The sequence below is a fragment of the Neltuma alba genome, unplaced genomic scaffold, assembly GCF_004799145.2.
Source record: "Neltuma alba isolate B1F8T4 unplaced genomic scaffold, ASM479914v2 tig00010252_pilon, whole genome shotgun sequence".
Taxonomy (NCBI): Eukaryota; Viridiplantae; Streptophyta; class Magnoliopsida; order Fabales; family Fabaceae; genus Neltuma; species Neltuma alba.
The window spans coordinates 1-19,246 of NW_021635179.1; the positions used below are offsets into that span (position 1 = coordinate 1).

At 31.2% G+C, this 19,246-nt stretch overlaps 1 protein-coding gene and 2 pseudogenes across 1 annotated transcript; 2 read left to right on the forward strand and 1 right to left on the reverse strand.

Annotated features, from left to right (window-relative positions):
- The first annotated feature begins 770 nt into the window (after window positions 1-770).
- On the forward strand, window positions 771-6,845 carry LOC114755348 (L-ascorbate oxidase-like; annotated as a pseudogene).
- A 471-nt stretch (window positions 6,846-7,316) lies between these two features.
- Window positions 7,317-10,216, forward strand: LOC114755349 (L-ascorbate oxidase-like; annotated as a pseudogene).
- Window positions 10,217-17,761: 7,545 nt separating this feature from the next.
- Window positions 17,762-18,730, reverse strand: LOC114755347 (uncharacterized). The gene is made up of 2 exons (XM_028944225.1): window positions 18,349-18,730; window positions 17,762-17,798 (listed from the first exon to the last, which is right to left on the reverse strand). The coding sequence occupies exons 1-2, from the start codon at window positions 18,675-18,677 to the stop codon at window positions 17,762-17,764; spliced, it is 366 nt and encodes a 121-aa protein (XP_028800058.1). The 5' UTR covers window positions 18,678-18,730.
- Window positions 18,731-19,246: the final 516 nt, after the last annotated feature.

The following is a 19,246-nucleotide window of genomic DNA, read 5'->3' on the forward strand; positions in this document are numbered from 1 at the left end:
AAATTTTAACCTCCTATCAAAGACAATTCTATTCGAAGTACTGTTAGTACTACTAACCTATATAGTGGGATTTAAGTTTTAATTCACCACGTTGTAAGGAATTAGCATCTTCCATTCTTCCATCTTCCATGCGATCCAACCTTTATTGGCAACTTAATATGCTAATATTTGATGATGTCTTATTAATATTTAAACTTTCAATTTTTACGTTTTTTATTAATGAACTAACTATATTGGTGTTGGAGGATTGAAAAAGCACTTTATAAAATTAAGAGATTAGAATCAAACCAAAAGTTAAAAAGATATAAAAAACGCACTTTCATCGTGAAATTTTTTAGTTTTTTTCTTCTACTTTTCATCAATCTCTAAATAACATAAATATCTGGTGTATATATATTTTAATATTCACACAACTTTAACACTATTGTCAAAATGTTATTTGAACAAATCCACTAGATAAGCACGCCAATCAAGTAAGGCCGCACGTGAAAGGCTTTGCCTTCAGAAACAAAGTTATAATTATTTCATACAGCCCATGTGTCCATAAAAATAACTCTATTTCACAAAAATTTCAAAAAAAAATTAAATATTTACAATCATTACAGGCATACAGAGCAAAAGTTTCAATGAGGTCCTCGAGTTCTCAAATATATAAGCCTCCATTTCATGTTCTTTCATCGCATAACTTCTTCTTCTCTCTTCTTCTTCTTCCTCCTCGTCTCAGGCTCTCTCAGAGCTTGAGCTCCCTTCACCAAACGACAATGGAGGGCTTCAAAACTGTGATGCTATGGTGCATTTTGATGTGTTTATTATTGTTTGAGTCATCAGTAGAAGCAAGGGTGAGGCATTACCAGTTCGATGTGGAGTACATTTATAAGAATGTGGACTGCTTGGAGCATGTTGTGATGGGGATCAACGGCCAGTTCCCCGGCCCGACCATCCGCGCCGAGGCCGGCGACATCCTCGACATCGCTCTCACCAACAAGCTTTTCACTGAGGGAACCGTCATTCACTGGCATGGAATTAGACAGGTTAGTTTCTGATACCCCATACATATACATCCATACATATACATGCGTGCATACACACACACATATTTATTGGAAGGGAGAGCTATATAAAATAGTAAGAGTTTTTGAATTTTGCAGCGTTGTTACATGAGTGTTCGTTTAGAAGCTAGCCGTTTCTCTCTCTCTGGCACTAACAACAAGCACTCGTGAATGTATAAAACGATGAAAAAAGTGGCTAGGTGTGTAATTTGGATGGAGATGAATAGAAAAGAGAATATTTAAACCTAGATCTATAGGTTGCAGCTTTTCGGATGTAAATTTATATTGTACATAAATACATAGGAAATAATTTGTAACAATAAAATTTCTGAAAGCAACGGTCAGTAATGGAGGGCTAAATATTTATATATATATATATATATATATATATATAAAGCAACAATATAAAACGATGTAAACCCAACCTTTTAACATCAAACTATGAGTGATTGGGGGGAAAAGTTTAGTTTAATGTTCCTCAATATTTTATTTATGTTTTGTTTGTGCAGGTGGGAACACCATGGGCTGATGGAACAGCCTCCATATCCCAGTGTGCTATCAACCCAGGAGAGACATTTCATTACAGATTCAAAGTTGATAGGGTAATTACACACACAACACACACATTGAGCTATATTATTATTTCCATCTAATCTCTTAATTAGTTGGTTTTATTATCTTTGAATCTTTAACTAAAGTGATTTCACCACCGAAGAGTGGAGATAGACATATATAATGATGTTTTTCACTTTTACATGATCTACATGTCAAAAGCAATCGAATTATTACGATCATGTATCTATCTCTCCGTTGTATTGAGAGGGATTTATTTATGTTTTGGTTCATATATAATTTAAGTTTCGGAATTTTAGAGTTGAGGGGTAACTAGTTAGTATATAACAAAGTTAATCCAAGTGGGATAATGATTTGGTGCAGGCTGGGACATATTTCTATCATGGACACTTAGGGATGCAAAGAGCAGCAGGGCTGTATGGATCGCTTATAGTGGATTTGCCAAAGGGACAGAAAGAACCATTTCACTATGATGGAGAATTCAATTTGTTGCTCAGTGATTGGTGGCATAAAAGCGCTCATGAACAAGAAGTTGGCCTCTCCTCTAATCCTTTCAAGTGGATTGGTGAACCCCAGGTAATAATTAATCATCCTCACACATACAAATTCTTTTTCTTTTTTTTTTCATCAAAAGGAAAAAGAGAGATGTAGAAAAATAAAATAGAAAAATGAGTATGAGAGAGGATGCGATCCTATTCAAATGCCACCAGCCCACATTTTAAAGTATGGGATTGTGAGTTCGAAATCTCTCTCTCTATAAATATATATAACGAGAGCGTGAGTTATGCAGGAAAAAGAAGAGAGAGAAAGTGTGCGCATATGCGCATAGTTTTTCTTTTTCTAAAATAGCCACCCTCCTTGCATTCTATAAATGAACAAGATTAAATTAAGATGCGGCTTTCATTCTTTTTATTAGAGAATGACTCATTTTGAATAAGTGTACAAATGTGCTAGATGACTCATTTTCAACAAGAGAGAGTGTGTGTATATGCATAGTTTTCCTTTTCCATTTATGTAGGTGGAACTATTTCAGTAAGGGTTTTCAGGTATTTTCATAATTTTTTTTTTGTATTTATACATATATATTTTACAAAATCTTGATAAATTAATTAAAAATTTTTAAAAACAATTTTCTTTTGAAGTTACCTTCTAAAGAATGAATTTCACAGTTCATCTATCTATCACTATTCATTTCTTGACTTCCTCATCTCACACAGACTAATGGAGACTAAAAATAGTTTCTAGGCTTCTATGTTAAGCTCGTAGTTTTTATAAGGAGATTAAGATTTCATATTCAAAATTTATATATAAAATACACAATACATGATTGGCCTGCTTGTTATTTAAAATAGTAAAACTCTAGTTTTTTATTATTAATGTATGTGTCGTCCCTTGGGTCCATGTGATAGGAAACATAAAATAAAGAGGAATAATTTGAACTCGAAGAATTAGATTCCAAAGTTGCAGATCGAAATCTTGCTGAACACTCAATAGTAAAATTAAAATAATTGCTGATATGGTTTTTTAATTTAGGTATCATTGAACTTTGTCCCCTACTTTCATGAAGCAACACAATCTTCAAGTCGGCAAATTATTATATACTCTCTTAGATTGATCGGTGGAGACTTGTAAAATTAATTAATTTTGAATATATTGGATTAGTCATACTTGTTTTTATCTGAAATCATTTAAATGTCACCTCAAAAAATGAAATTATACACAAATCAGTCCTATCAAGTGAAAGTAGAATAGAGATTTGCTTAATTTCAGCAAAAATTAGGAGAAGTTGGTATAATATGTAATTGTAGCAAATTTATACTTTGGGTGGCCCAAGTCTTGTTTGGATAACATAAATTATGAGTTGAATTCATTATTGTAGACATTGCTGATCAATGGAAGAGGACAATTCAATTGTTCATTGGGGGCCAAATTTATGAACACAAGCCTTCCTCAATGTAACTTCAAAGGAGGGGAGAATGTGCTCCTCAGGTTCTTCATGTTCTCCCAAACAAGACCTACAGAATTAGGATTGCCAGTACCACTTCCTTGGCTTCCCTCAACTTTGCCATCTCTGTAAGTTTATCTCTCTCCCCCCCCCTCATCATATCCTTATACAGGGCACTTTTTAAAAGGTTTTTTTTAATCATTTTGATTAGATATTTGATTGATAGTTTGAAGGACTATTAAATATTTTCCTCCATGTATATAATACATATATGTACCTATATTTAATAGGCAATATGTGAGAGAGTAAAATTTAATATGATATTAGAATTTAGAATAGTTAATAAGAATAGTATTGAAAATCACTTGATTTCTATGATAATAATTATATTTTTAACTGGTTTTTTTTTTGTACGTATGAATTAGTTAGAAATGAATTGTATTTAGAATAAAAAGATAGATTAATTTTTAAATTTACATTAATCATGCTAAAGTGCCTATATATTTCATTCCACATGCAATGCACGTGGAAAGTATCTATTTTTTTCTATATTTTCATCTTATCTATTTTATGTGGAAAAATTAACAAACAAATCACACTATTGATAGATTATGAATGATAAGACTATTTTTAAACTATATACTATTATTAACGAAGAGGGAATCTCATAATATGATAAGTGAAAAAGGTCATAATTGTTACTGAAATGGTGGGATTAGAATTTATTGGAAAGTCACATTAAGTGCTTTATTGTATTGTCACTTGTCACTAACAGTACCCAACCCAAAAAGACACAGCCAGGGTCAACATATCTAGAAGGAATGATCATCCGTGATTCTATATCATGATACTAGTATAGTTTAGTCACATACTTTGATTAAATTATTTCAACGTAGATTTGACACAATACTCAACAAGAATGAAAATTAATCTGACATTGTCATTGAAAATTTTACTGAAAAGACAGATTTGCTTACTCTGATTTATGTCATTTTCATACATAAAATTTTTTATTGAAGACTTTTTTTTTCCTTACATATATAATTTTTTTAAAACTAATTTATTTAATTTATAAACAGATTTATAATTTAATATTGCATAAAAATATTTTATCACTTATTTGTTAAAATTAAATTTTTTTAATTTTTTTAGTATACTCAAATTATTTAAGTAACTTCTAATAATACGTATTATTTACTAAATATTAATATTTTATCTTGTAAAATGAAAAAATATGTAATATCAACTTTTGAATTATATGGACTTATAAAAATAACAACAATGTACCTTAATCAATGTACTTTATTAGAAAGTCAATGATATCGAGAGTTAAACCCACCTGTTTTCGGGCCGGAAAGATATATATTCAATCCGTCAAAGCAATAAGATTACAGACACCAATCCAAAATACAACTTTATTTACTGTAGTTGAAAGCTTGGCCTCAAAAGTCAAAATACAACTTTCTTCTTCTTCTTCTTTTTTAACACAATTTGAGTTACAGGCGTGTCATAGCCTTTTGAAATAAAATAAATAAAAAATATGTACTGGGCCCAATGTTAAGGCAGGACAGAACTTACTTGTTGATGAGCTTGGAGGCCAAAGTCTGGATCTAACTTTATTGTCGTTTATTTTGGTTGTCATTTGCATTATTTTAGACTTCTTTTGGTTCCACTTTAATAAATTAGATTCTATGTGAAAACAACATTAAATTTTATGGGTTTTTTATATTCTATTTAATAGTAATTAATATTAATATTGATTTTTTGAGACATTAATATTGATGTATAATTAATCCATCATAAAAAGAAATATAAAATTTTAAGAAAAAGAATGAAATTCTCTGAGTTATTTTCGAATTTAGAATAACTTTGCATTATCAGAAATGCTTCATTATATACTTGCATAAATTCTTATCCAATTATCATCTAAAGTTTAATTCTAGTTTGTTTTTATTTTGCTGATATACGAATACACGTGCATCTTGTTCTTTAAAATCACATTACTTACATACTCTCTAATTTCATCATCTGGCTATCTAGTTTCTGGCAAAAATGACCGAACAAATTTCATCATCTAACCAAATTATCATATATTATTTCTCTAGAATCACAAACTGGTGGTGGTGGAAGCTGACGGCAACTATGTGCAGCCGTTTGCCGTGGATGACATCGACATATACTCTGGTGAGAGCTACTCCGTCCTCCTAACCACTGACCAAAACCCTCACCAAAACTATTGGGTCTCGTTTGGAGTTCGAGGCCGAAAACCTGACACAACTCAAGCCCTAACAATCCTAAACTACAAAACTATCTCTGCCTCACAATATCCTATAATTCCACCTCCAGTGACTCCTCTTTGGAACGATTTTGAACGAAGCAAAGCCTTCACTAAGAAAATCCTTGCCCTAATGGGAACCCCACAGCCTCCAAAGTACTCAAACAAAAGAGTTCTCCTTCTCAACACACAAAAATCGAATCAATGGATTCATCAAATGGTCCATCAACAATGTCTCCTTAACCCTCCCTCCAACACATACCTAGGTGCTATCAAGTTCAACCTCAAGAACGCATTCGACCAGCGACCTCCGCCAATGACTTTCCCGGAGGATTATGACATCACGGTGCCGCCAAAAAACTCTAATTCAACAACAGGAAATGGGGTGTACATGTTTCAGAAAGATGAAGTGGTGGATGTGATATTACAGAACGCAAATATGTTGAGTGCGAATAATAGTGAGATCCACCCTTGGCATTTACATGGACATGATTTCTGGGTTTTAGGGTATGGAGAAGGAAAGTTTAAGGACGAAGATATGAAGAGATAATGAACTTGAAGAATCCTCCATTGAGAAATACGGCAGTTATATTTCCTCATGGTTGGACTGTCCTTAGGTTTAAGGCAGATAACCCAGGAGTTTGGGCCTTCCACTGTCATATAGAGCCTCACTTGCATATGGGTATGGGTGTGATTTTCGCAGAAGGAGTTCAATATGTGAAGAGAATTCCTACTGAGGCTCTTACTTGTGGCCATACAGGCAAATTTCTGATAAACAAGAACAATCACTATTAAGACTATTGAGATTTTCTATGCTTGTGAGATGTAGTAGTGTTGTAATTTTTCCTTCATAATTTTGTCCTTGTTCTTGTTCAGTGAGTGGGAGATTATTGATGACCTAATTGTAACGGGTTCAAAAGCCTATAATAATAGTGATTAAGATTTATCTTCATTCTTCACGTACCATCCATCTTTGCCATCCATTAACGTTTTCTATCTCAGATGGGTAGTGGTGCAATATATTGATGTGATAATGCAGTCTTTGGAGTTAGTTATATATGTTAGATCTATAATTAGAAAGTATAGTACTACTTCCATTTCTTAATATAAGAGCTAGTTTGACTTTTAGTTTAATACTAATATAAGACTTCAATCCATTTTGTCTTTCATATTTATTTATTTTTTCCTAAAGTGATCTTTGTAATAGTTGCACATGCTAAAAGTTTCATCAAATGTTAAAGCTAATACACTTGATTAGCAAGTGTATTTTGAGGAGACAGCACCTATTTATTACAAATAATTAACCTAACAAGCTTCCTTAATCTACTTAAATTAGTCAACAATCTTACAATAAGGAGCGGAGTTAGTATAAATTAGTAATCTTGAGGCCTACTTAACAAATGAATCAAAATGCTTCAAAGAATGGTTGTGCAATAGAAAAGAATTAGGAAAACAGGAAAAATGTTAAGAGGAAATGGAAGTCCCTGCGATACTTCTCCGTATTCATTTACTATATGGGGCGGCACAAGGGAGAGTTTAACCAAGCCCAAATATACACATTTCAGAGCTTTTTTTTTCCCCCTTCAATTTTTAATATTAATTATTTTATTTTATTATTTTGATTAATATTTTTATATAATTTTTTGATCTTATGATTATCATGATGATTTAATTTTTTATGTTTTCAATTTTTTTAATATCATTTAAATTTTAAATTGATGTTTATAACTCAATATTATATGAAAATAAGGGATCAATGTTAATATAAAAACGATATAAACCTAAGCTTTTAACATCAAACTATGAGTGACTGGGGGGAAATAGTTTAGTTTAATGTTCCTCAATATTTTATTTCTGTTGTGTTTGTGCAGGTGGGAACACCATGGGCTGATGGAACAGCCTCCATATCCCGTGTGCTATCAACCCAGGAGAGACGTTTCATTACAGATTCAAAGTTGATAGGGTAATTATACACAAACACACATTGAGCGATATTATTATTTCCATCTAATCTCTTAATTAGTTGGTTTCATTATATTTGAATCTTTAACTAAAGTGATTTTACCTGAAGCGTGGACATGGATAGAAATATATGATGATGTGTTCCACTTTTATGTGATCTACATGTCAAAAGCACTCGAATCATTGCTATCATATATCTATCTCTCTCGTGTTATGTTGAGCTGGATTTATTTATATTTTGGTTTACATATAATTAAAGCATTGAAATTAACTTAGAGTTGACGGGGTAATTAGTTAATATACAACATAATTAATCCAAGTGGGGATAAGGATTTGGCGCAGGCCGGGACATATTTCTATCATGGACACTTAGGGATGCAAAGAGTAGCAGGGCTGTATGGATCACTTATAGTGGATTGAACAAAGGGACAGAAAGAACCATTTCACTATGGTGGAGAATTCAACTTGCTGCTCAGTGATTGGTGGCATAAAAGTACTCATGAACAAGAAGTTGGCCTCCCCTCTAGTCCTTTCAAGTGGATTGGTGAACCCCACGTAATAATTATCATCCTCACACATACAAATGTCTTTTTTTTTTTAATCAAATGGAAAAAGAGATATGTAGAAAATAAAAAAGAAAAATGAGTATGAGAGAGGATGAGGTCATATTCAAATGATAGCAAGCGCAACCTTTAAACATTTTTAAATATGAGATTGTGAGTTTGAGCTCTCTGTGAAGATATAATGAGTGCGTGAGTTATGAGGGGGGGGGGGAGTAAATGTGTGTGTATACATGTGCATATTTTTCTTTTTCCAAAAGCAGCCACCCTCCTTGCATTCTACAAATGAACAAAATTAAATTAAGATGGATGCTTTGATTCTTTTTATTAGAGAATGAATCATTTTGAATAAGTGTAAAATGTGCTGGATGACTTATTTTCAACAAAAGAGAGTGTAAGTGTGTGCGCGCGCGCGCGCATGGCTTTCTTTTTCCCATTTGCGTAGGTGAAACTATTTCATAATGGTTTTCAGTATTTTCATAATTATTTTTTATATTTATGCATTATTTTTTTTACAAATCTTGATAATTAATTAAAATTTTAAAAAATAATTTTTTTGAAGTTATATTTCTAAGAATGAAGTTCACAGTTCTATCACTATTCGTTTCTTGACTTCATCTCACACAGTCTAATGGATCAAAAATAGTTTCTAGGCTAAGTTTTCATAAGGATGTAAGATTTCATATTCAGATTTTGTTTATGAAATACATAATAAATGATCTGGCCTACTTGTTATTTTAAATATTAAAACTCCAGTTTTTTAATGTGTGTCGTCCCTTGGGTCCATGTGATAGGAAATATAAAATAGGGAGTAATAATTTGAACTCGAAGAATTAGATTCCAAAGTTGCAGATCGAAAATCTTACTTAAAACTGACTCAATAGTAAAATAAAATAATTGCTTATATGGCCCATTATCCCTTGTTGGTATCTTATTTTTCAATTTAGGTATCATTGAACTTTGTGACCTACTTCATCAGTTTCATGAAGCAACACATTCTTCAAGTCGGCTAATTATTATATACTTCTTAGATTGCTTGGTGGAGACTTATAAGATAGATTAATTTTAAGTATGTCGTATTATTCATACTTGTTTCTATCTGAGATCGTTTAAGCTTTACCTAAAAAATAAATTATATAAACCTCTCTTACATTTTATTAAAATTCATGGTTTATTAATTTTCAAAATATACACAATTCGGTCGTGGAAGTAGTATAGAGATTTGCTTAATTCTAGCAAAAATTAGGAGAAGCTGGTATAATATGTAATTTTAGCAAAATTTTATTTTGAGTAGCCTAAGTCTTGTTTGGAAAACATAAATTGTGAGTTGAATTTATCTTTATAGACATTGCTGATCAATGGAAGAGGACAATTCAATTTTTCATTGGGGCCAAATTTATGAACACAAGCCTTCCTCAATGTAACTTCAAAAAGGAGGTGAAGAATGTGCTCCTCAGGTTCTTCATGTTCTCCCAAACAAGACCTACAAAATTAGGACTGCTAGTACCACCACTTCCTTGGCTTCCCTCAACTTTGCCATCTCTGTAAATTTCTCTCTCCCCCTCTCATCATATCCTCTATATAGGGCATTTTTTGAAAGTTTTTTAAAATTTTTTATAAGATATTTGATTGATAGTTTTAAGGACTATAAAGTATTTTCTTCCATCTATATAATATATATGTACCTATATTTAATTGGCAGTATGTGAGAGAGTAAAAATTAATATGATGTCGGAATTTAATATAATTAATAAGAATATTATTGAAAATCACTTGATTTTTATGATCAAGTTAATGCTTTTAACTGGTTTTCTTGGTATGACTGAATTAGCTAGAAATGAATTGTTCTTAGGTTAAAAAAGGTACATTAAATTTTAAATTTACATTAATCATGCTAAAGTACCTATATATATTTCGTTCCGTTTGCAATGCATGTGGAGAATATCTATTTTTATTTTTATATTTCTATCTTTATTTATTTTTATGCTAAAAATTTTAACAAATCACGTTACCTATAGATTTTGAATAATAAGACTACTTTTAATATTAGAAAGTCGGGTTATTCCCTGGTCAAAAAAAAAAGTTGAGTTATTAGGTGTTTGACTTTGATGTGGCCATATTAAATGCTTCGTCGTGTTGCCACTAACGGTACGCAAAAGACACACTAGGGTCAACATATATAGGAGGAATCATGATGTAATTTGGTCGTAATTGATTATGTTCAACACAGATTTGACATAGTACTCAACAAAAACGAAAATTAATCTGTCTTGTCATTGACAATTTTATTGAAAAGAAAAATATGCACACTCTGATTCATGTCATTTTCATGCATAAATTTTTTTGATAAAATACCTTTTTTTCCCCTTATTTTATTAGTTTTTAAACTAATTTATTTAACTTTTTAAAAAATTTATAATCTAATATTATATAAGGATATTTTATCATGTTAGATTTGTTAAAATTAAATAATTTTTTAATTTTCTTAATATACTCAAATTATTTAATAATCTATTTACTAAATATTAATATTTTATCTTGTAAAATGAAAAAAATATGTAATATCAACTTTTGAATTATATGGACTTATAAAAATAACAACAATGTAACTTAAAAATATAAATGCTGGTAAAAGAAAACTTCAAAATATAAATAAGAAAATATCACATGTACTTTATCAGAAAGCCAATGATATCTAGACTTAGCTTTACCTGTTTTTCGGCCAGAAAGATGTATATATTTTATTTACTGTAGTTGAAAGCTTGATCTCAAAATACAACTTTCTTTTTCTTTGTACCCAATTTGAATTATAGGCGTGTCATAACCTTTTGAAATAAAATGAATACAAAATATGTATTGGGCCCAATGTTAAAGGTACGAGAGAACTACTTGTTGATGAGCTTGGAAACCAAAGTCGGATCTAACTTTATTTTGTCTTTTCTTTTGGTTGTCATTTGCGTTATTTTAGACTTCTTTTGGTTCCACTTCAATAAATTAGATTCTATGTGAAAACAATATTGAATTTTATGGGTTTTTCGTAATTAATATTAATATTGATTTTTTGAGACATTAATATTGATATATATATATATAATCCATCATAAAAAGAAATATAAATTTTAAGAAAAGAGTAAAATTCTCTGCGTTATTTTTGAATTCAGAATAACTTTGCATTATGAGAAATGCTTTATTATATACTTGCATAAATTCTAATCTAATTATCATCTAAAGTTTAATTCTAGTTTGTTTTTACTTCGTTGATATATGAATCCACTGGCTGGTCAAAAAGATATACAAATACTAAGCGTCTTGTTCTTTAAAATCACATTACTTACATACTCTCTAATTTTATCATCTGCTGCCTGGTTTTTGGCAAAATTGATTGAACAAATTTCATCATCTAACCAAATTATCACAAATTATTTCTCCAGAGTCACAAACTAGTGGTGGTGGAAGCTGATTGATAGTTGCATTAACTCTTTATTAAAATATAGCAACATTCTAACTTTATCCCTATTTAATATATACATCTTTTAAAAAAATAATTATCTATACTACTATAATAAATGAAGAACAATGTAGTACATTTATGGTAAAATTTAATAAAGTGACTTATAATATGAAAAAAAAACTTTTCTTTTTATCCTATAAATAGGACTAGAGGAGTATATTAAATACAGGAGATAGTAGTAATTAAGATTCCTCTCACATACCATCTGCCTCTACCACCCATTAACGTTTTCCATCTCAGATGGCTCTTGGTGTATATATTGATGTGATAATGCAGACTGACTGGCCCAAATATATTATTTACTAGGCCGACATCAGGGTCAGTTTAGCAAAAACAACACTTTTCGCTTCAGGTCTCCATTAACCTAATGCTATAAGCTAACTTATGGCTTTTGTTCAACACTGAACAGACTCCACAAGTACTTAAAATGATTTTAAATTTTTTTTGTATATATTAGAAATATGGTATCTTTTCCTGTGTGAAATAGACATATAATTACTTTACTTTTAATGTTTTTAAATTTACCCTTTTAAAAAAATTTAATTTTTTTTAAAATATAGGTACTTGAGTTTTAATTAGTTTTTAATTTTCCTTTCACATGGTTTAAAGTTTTTAGTTTTTCAATAAGAACCTTGTTTCTAATTGATTTTATAACTTGTGCAAGTAAAAATTTGTAACTTTTTTTTATATTTAGATAAAAAGGAGGCATTTTTTATTCTCCTGCATGCTCTGGTTCAAGGCAGACCAGTATTGCATGTCCATTCCAAATCTACCGCGTCTAAGTCTTCATAAGCCTTTATATATGGCGTCGGATCTGGATTGGGCCTATAGCCGTAAGTATTACCAAAAATAAAATAAAAAAGAGAACTTTGCCCTCCCCCTCCCTGACTTATTTTCTGCTGCCGCCTCTCCACTCTGCTCGATCACTTTTTGCCTTGCTTTTGTTCTATCTTTGTTTGCCTCTGGCTGTGGATCTTCGTTGGGTCTCGCCGGCGATCTTCTTCTTCTCTGCCGTCCTCTTCGGCTTGTCCGTGGGTCTCGCCTAGCTTGGGTCTCATCAGGGATTTTCTTCAGTTCGCCATGAGTGTCGGCTCCTGCACTCCATTTTACTTTCGTTCTATTCATGGTTGTGCTCCCTTTCGTTCTTCCATCTCTGGCTGCTCCTTTTTTTTTATTCACGACAACTGGTTTCAAGCGTAGCTCTTGGTAAGTTTTTTCGATTTTGCTTCCCATTCTGGATTCTTTTTTGTTTGGGTTCTTTTTATTCTTGTTCTTTGTTATTTTTTCAGCCAGGTGTTGATTTTTTTAATTCTTTATTCAGATGATGATATTTGTTCTGTTCTTTGTTATTCTCTGTTTATTGGTTAACTTAGTGTTGATTTTTGTAAAAATATCTGGTTGAAATATCATATGACTTGACGATTATGGTATGTATAATATAATTCATGTTGTACAACTTTTGAATACTATTGAAACAAAGTTGCCGGTCATGGTTTTTTTTTTTTTTTAAGAATGTTTTGGGGGCGTTGAGCATCTAATGATATTTTCTTTAGAGTTTATTTCCTATTTGATATCTAGAAAAAAATCATACGTTACCATTTTATGTGAATCTGTTTTTAAAATCCTGAACACCGAAGTCGGAACTGCAGCATATTTTTATGAACAAGATGATTCGCTATGATTCCAAGGAAATAGCAAATGTTTTGGTTGTCAGATGTTTTGGGTAATATCCGAATGCAAAAATTCATTTAATTTCCAATGTTAGATTTTGACTTTCATTTTAACTTAATTTCCATTTTGACCCAAAAAAAAATTCTAAGTTAAAATTGCTTGGTCAGCTAAGAAACAATTTGATTGTTGTATAATCAAAGCAATGAAATCAATTTTTTTTTTGTTTTTTCTTGGTGAAGTCTGTTGCTGAAGTTTGCTGTATAACTGGGTTGTATTTGACATCTATGTGAATTTAAAATACTAGGACAATTTATTTAATAGATATTCTGCATGGTGGAGATAGTGATAATGGTGCTGATGATGAATTGTCAACGATGTGGAACGTGTGCTGTATGCATTTAGTGTAGATATAGTAGCTTATGTTTGAACTTTGTTGAATGTTAGATGATAAGTACGTATACAAGTATCTTGATTCCTCATAGAAATGGAGTTTCAGAATTTCAATTCAAGAACATTATTAATTAACTAGTGATATTTTATCAATAAACACTAATAGGCCATAGCTAAAAAAACATTTTAAAAAATGAACTGAAAGTTTTGCTTTATAAAAACAGAGGTAATGATCCATTGTTTGTGTTGTGCCCTAGGTTTCTAAGTCATCATTTAATTTGCTTGGGTTGATTCCATAATGAAAAATGCATTGACTTATGTGTTAGAACTCTTGAAGGCATGTCGGGTTACATTTGAGAAAACCCCACCAATTTCGCAAGTTTCTACAAATTTTGTTCTCACTGAAAACTAGAAATGTATAGAAACAACTCCAATATAACATATATGCCTATTATTTACTTTGAGATATCAAGGAAAACATTTTTTTTGCCTCTTTTTGAGGGTGCGTTAGTTGCTACTGACCTTTTGTGGTCATTTTCTTCTTCTTCTGCATTATCTAGAGCTCTTCCTGGCTCAAATTCCTGAAAATTTTTCAATCCTCTTAAACTAACCAAATTCCTTAACTTTAAGTGGGATTTCTTTTCTTTTTCATGGGCTTTTTTCCTTTGCTGGAATTGTTTTTATTTTATATGCTTTCTAAGATTAAGTTGTTTAAACTTTTGATGATGAAATTTGTTTATTAAATTTTAGCTGCTATCTGAGGCCTTTCTTGCTAGATATAATTGGAATGGTTAGGGGATTGTCTTTGATGTTTACTTCTCCATGCCGTGAGGCGATGCATCTGTAGCTGCTATGGAAATGATCAAGTTGTTGAGTAGTAGATTATTCATTCATTTGTTTGTTTCTCTTATATGGAATAACGTGGGCCGTTTTCTGCATGAATGCAATGGTTATTAACTTGAATCAATGGTCTTCAGAGGGTATGACTATACTATTTTATATTTGTTTTGTAAAGTATTTTATGAGTGGAGTCTTTTCTCCTTATTGACACCCTTCTGCTTGATCATGATGTGCAATACGATATTATCTCCCATTTATTATGGATGATTAATAGTGAAAAGCTCTAGAAATACTTTTCTTAAAAAACTTCAATGTGCTTAAGCATCAAATTCACAGAATACAACTGGTAAACGTCCAAACATACTCCTATCTTTAAAACTTGTTGCTTATTACATTACAAAGTAATTTACTTTCCATGTTGAGATTCAAGACATTCATATTTTTGAGTTGTAGAAAAGCCTTTTATTTTTTATGTTTAAGTTCTAGAATGCTTTGAAAGTTTTTTGGGTTATGACAGAAGAAGGTAATTCTTGGGATATAGTTAGTGAGAATGATCTGTGGAGAAGTAAAATATTGAGTCAGACAAAGAATGTTATGTCATTGTTAGACAAGAAGATATAGTGGAGGGAATGGGTTGCTTCATATTTACTACCCCCTTGACCATACTAAGGTATCTCCACAATTTAGGAAGCTTTATACATGTTATGCTCTACCTGGGATTTAACAATGATCTATATATCCACAAAACATTATTTATTATACAGTTCCATGTTTATAATGAATTGAAAGTATGGCATATGCGAGCCCTGGTGCTTGTTATTGGATCCCTTATTTGGACAAGTCCAACTATGTTTACATCTTTTATTAGTTCCAGATTTCAAGGTTATTTTTTCATATTATTTGTCAGCTTTATTTTTCAAAGGTAACATCTCGTATGCAATAATTTTCTCAGGTGGAGGATTTGTCTTTGGGTTTCTCTCATTCCTGCAATAATACTTTCAGCTTGAAGAGCATGGCAGCCAAATTAGGCAGAGCATCTGGCTTTTATATTCATGTGTTATTACAAATTTATGTAATTGCTGAAATTTAGGTTGGTTTTGGCATTTTTAGTCTTTCTAACATTGGATATGTACATATGTATAGGGAAGCTTGTGAGTATTAGTTCATGAGCAATTGGCAATCATTGGATTTGTGTGTTTTATTTTTATTCTTTTCCCCAAAAAAATGACTACTTATGGCATCTGCTATCGTGAGAAACAGAAGCCGTAAGTTGTGCCTTATGACGTTCTGTTGCATTGGACAACAAAAGCCGTAAGTTGCGACTTATGGTGTCTGTTCCTATCTTTCGTTTCTCTGTCTTCTACTACACCTCCAATGTAGTAACGAAAGCATATTTTGAACTGAAGTGAAAAGGGGTATTTTGCACTAGTGATATATAGCCTAGCTCAAATATATACATTATTTTTTTTTTCAATTTTTAATATTCATTATTTATTTATTTTTATTAATTTTTTTTATATAATTTGTTGATCTTCTGACTATCACGATGATTTATTTTTCATGTTTTCAATTTTTTAATTTTATTTAAAATTTTAAATTGATGTTTTAAACTCAACATTATATGAAAATGGGGGATATAAATGTTAATATATGTAATTCCAAAAATGATTTTTCCTTATTGCAATATTATTTTTTTTAAAAAAAGTGAATGCTTAATTGCTTTGAAAAAATAATTTAGAGACAAGTGTACGCCTTAACTTTTAATAATAGTCTAAGGATCTAATGGGCGATGTTAATTCATTATGTCCAAATTAATTTGAAATTTCCTCAAAATGGTAGCTTTTTTTAAGGAGTGTTAATATGGGCGGTGTCACTTAAAAAAGTTTGTGTGATGGCGGGCTGGTTTTTGGCCAACCTAACTCATTATGGAGGGCTTGACGGGATGATTAGCCAACCCACCGACTACTATTTATGTTTTTTAAAAGATATTTTCTATTTTTAAAATTTTTTTATTCATAAATAAAATATAATAAAATTTTTTGGTTTTCCTTTAAATACTTGATTGAAAACATCAAATAAATGATATTGGTATTTTTTAACTTTTAGATAGGATATAAAATATAATAATATAATTATAATAATTAATAAAATTAAAAAATAAAATAAAAAGGAGTTGGCTAGTGACTTGGTAGGCTAATCCATGGTGGGATACAGGTCTGGTAGTCCGGGTTGAAAATTTGTTTGTTGGAAAACCAACCTTAATCCGTCATTTTTGATGAGTTAGACTAGCTCTATTTTTTTTTTAAGGTCTGATTGGTATGAGAAAAAAAAATGAGAGGGGAGGAGAGGAGAAATTTTTTTAATAAATTCAATTTAAAAAGTAAAAAAAATGGGATTAAAAATTTTTAATTAATTTTTATTACTCTTTTATATTACTTCTTCTCTTTATTAAAATTTCAAACCCCACTTCTTTATTTTTATAAATAGAGCTCATTAAAATTTTTCTTCCCCTCCCCTTTTCTCCATTTCCCTCATACCAAACAATGCCTTAGGGAAAATTATGAAAAACCCTCCATTAAAAACCTTTATTGACAAGAGTTCACCAAAAAAAAAAAACTTTATTGACAAGAAGGATGTGATAAATTTAATACATAAATAAAAAGCATTGATAGTCTGCAAATTTTTATACACAACATATTAATACTTTATAAAACGTACTAGTACTTGGGGGGGTATTCACGAAAATCCATTTATTTCGCGCCCCAAAAAATAGTGCACTACTGAAAATGAATGAATGAATGATGATTCGTATATTGGCGAAAGTGTTAATTGAAACTTGAGAAAGCAGTACTTTTGTTCGTAGACAACGAATCAAAGTATTTAAATAAAAATGAGACAAATGAATGCCTTCTGCAACGTCGATCGCATGCCATCACCATTCAAATGAAGCAGACTGTACAAATATGCCCACCACCACCACCATCATCAGCACCGCCACATCGTCGCATTTTCAGCTGCATGACTGTAGAATTATGGGAAAATGAAATATATTTAGCAGAGTAAACAATAGATCTGAGGAAAACATGCAGCATGTCTCCCAAAAAACAAAAAACAAAAAACACAAAGTTTCATCCTGCAGTTCTTCCAAAATGTGTACATCAATTATATCTTTCTGAGAAGAAAATGGAGAGATCACGAAGGAGAGACGGTAAATGAATAAGCTAAGGAAGAATCTGATGACAATAATTCTCATTAATGCAGCCGTATATCTGTGTTACTATTTGAGTAGTAAATAACGTTAAATCTGTTCTTATTAGTTGTAAACTTGTATTATGTCGTGAACATGCATTTGTTTGAGTTGTAAATTTAGAAGCATTCTAAATAATAATTAATTTGTGAATTTGACCCTTTACTATAATTCTGTTTATAAATAAATTCAAAATTCAAATTGTATGGTGTGCCATGCCAAAATTTCTAAGTGTACGCAATCAAAAAATATAATGCCGGCAAAAAGAAAAAGGAGAAATTCCAAAGAAAAAAAAACAGAACAATCTAAAGTCAAATGTGCGCACCTTTGAAGAGCTGCGAGTGTGGTTTTGGAGAAGATGGGGCAATCTATAATATTTGGATATCTCAGGTTTGGAAGTATGTTGTTGTAAAACCCTTCCTCTTGGATTTCGGGTTCGCAATTAAAAAGTCCCTTTAGTTCAGAGCACTTTTCAATGCTCAAACAATCCAACTGTGGAAGATGGAGAGTAGAGGACAGAGAGGGGAAGAGCCATTTCAACTCTCTGCATCTTATGACTTTAAGATATTTAAGTTGTGGGAAGCAGAAGGAATGAGAGGAGGATGCATTTGGAAAGTAGTGATGCTCTTCTTCTGATGACATCATTTCCTCCATCTCTTCACATTCTTCAATGCTTAGAGACAACAAACATGGTAGGCTTCTGATTACAGTGCCTGGGAACATACACTTCAATTTTGTACATTTACTCACAGATAAGTCTTAAGATTTTGGAAGACCATGAAACCGGGACCCTCCCATATGGATACGAGGTTCATTGAATCCGTCAAATACAACCTTTCTGCTCCTGAGATCACAACCGTCCCTTTTTCTTCATTTACTGCCAATTCTTTTTCTCCATTGGATGAAGTTTGAATATTTGAATCTTCCGTTGAAACCTGCAGCAATTGCAATTTCATGTTTTTTTAAAAAAGACAAATTTATTCACATCAATCAAATTTAGAGCATTAAAGTTTCTTTTTTAAAACTTGGATTTGAAAAAATTAGATACATCGTAACCATACCAAGCAAACTCCTTGCTCTTTACTGATGTACAAATGTTTATACATAATCAGTGTATGGTTACAGGCAAAAAAAAAAATCATTTATAATTGATTTAGTTTAATTTCCTATAAAATATATTTTTTATTAAAATAGTTGCGAATCGCCATGCACGCAATTATTCT

Bases quoted from the DNA above. Each gene is read 5' to 3' on its own strand.
- LOC114755347 (XM_028944225.1), bottom strand. From the start codon at position 18,677: ATGGAGGAAATGATGTCATCAGAAGAAGAGCATCACTACTTTCCAAAT. The intron at 17,799-18,348 runs GTGCGCACATTT...ATAATTCTACAG, and splicing joins ACACTCGCAGCTCTTCAAAG to TCATGCAGCTGAAAATGCGA.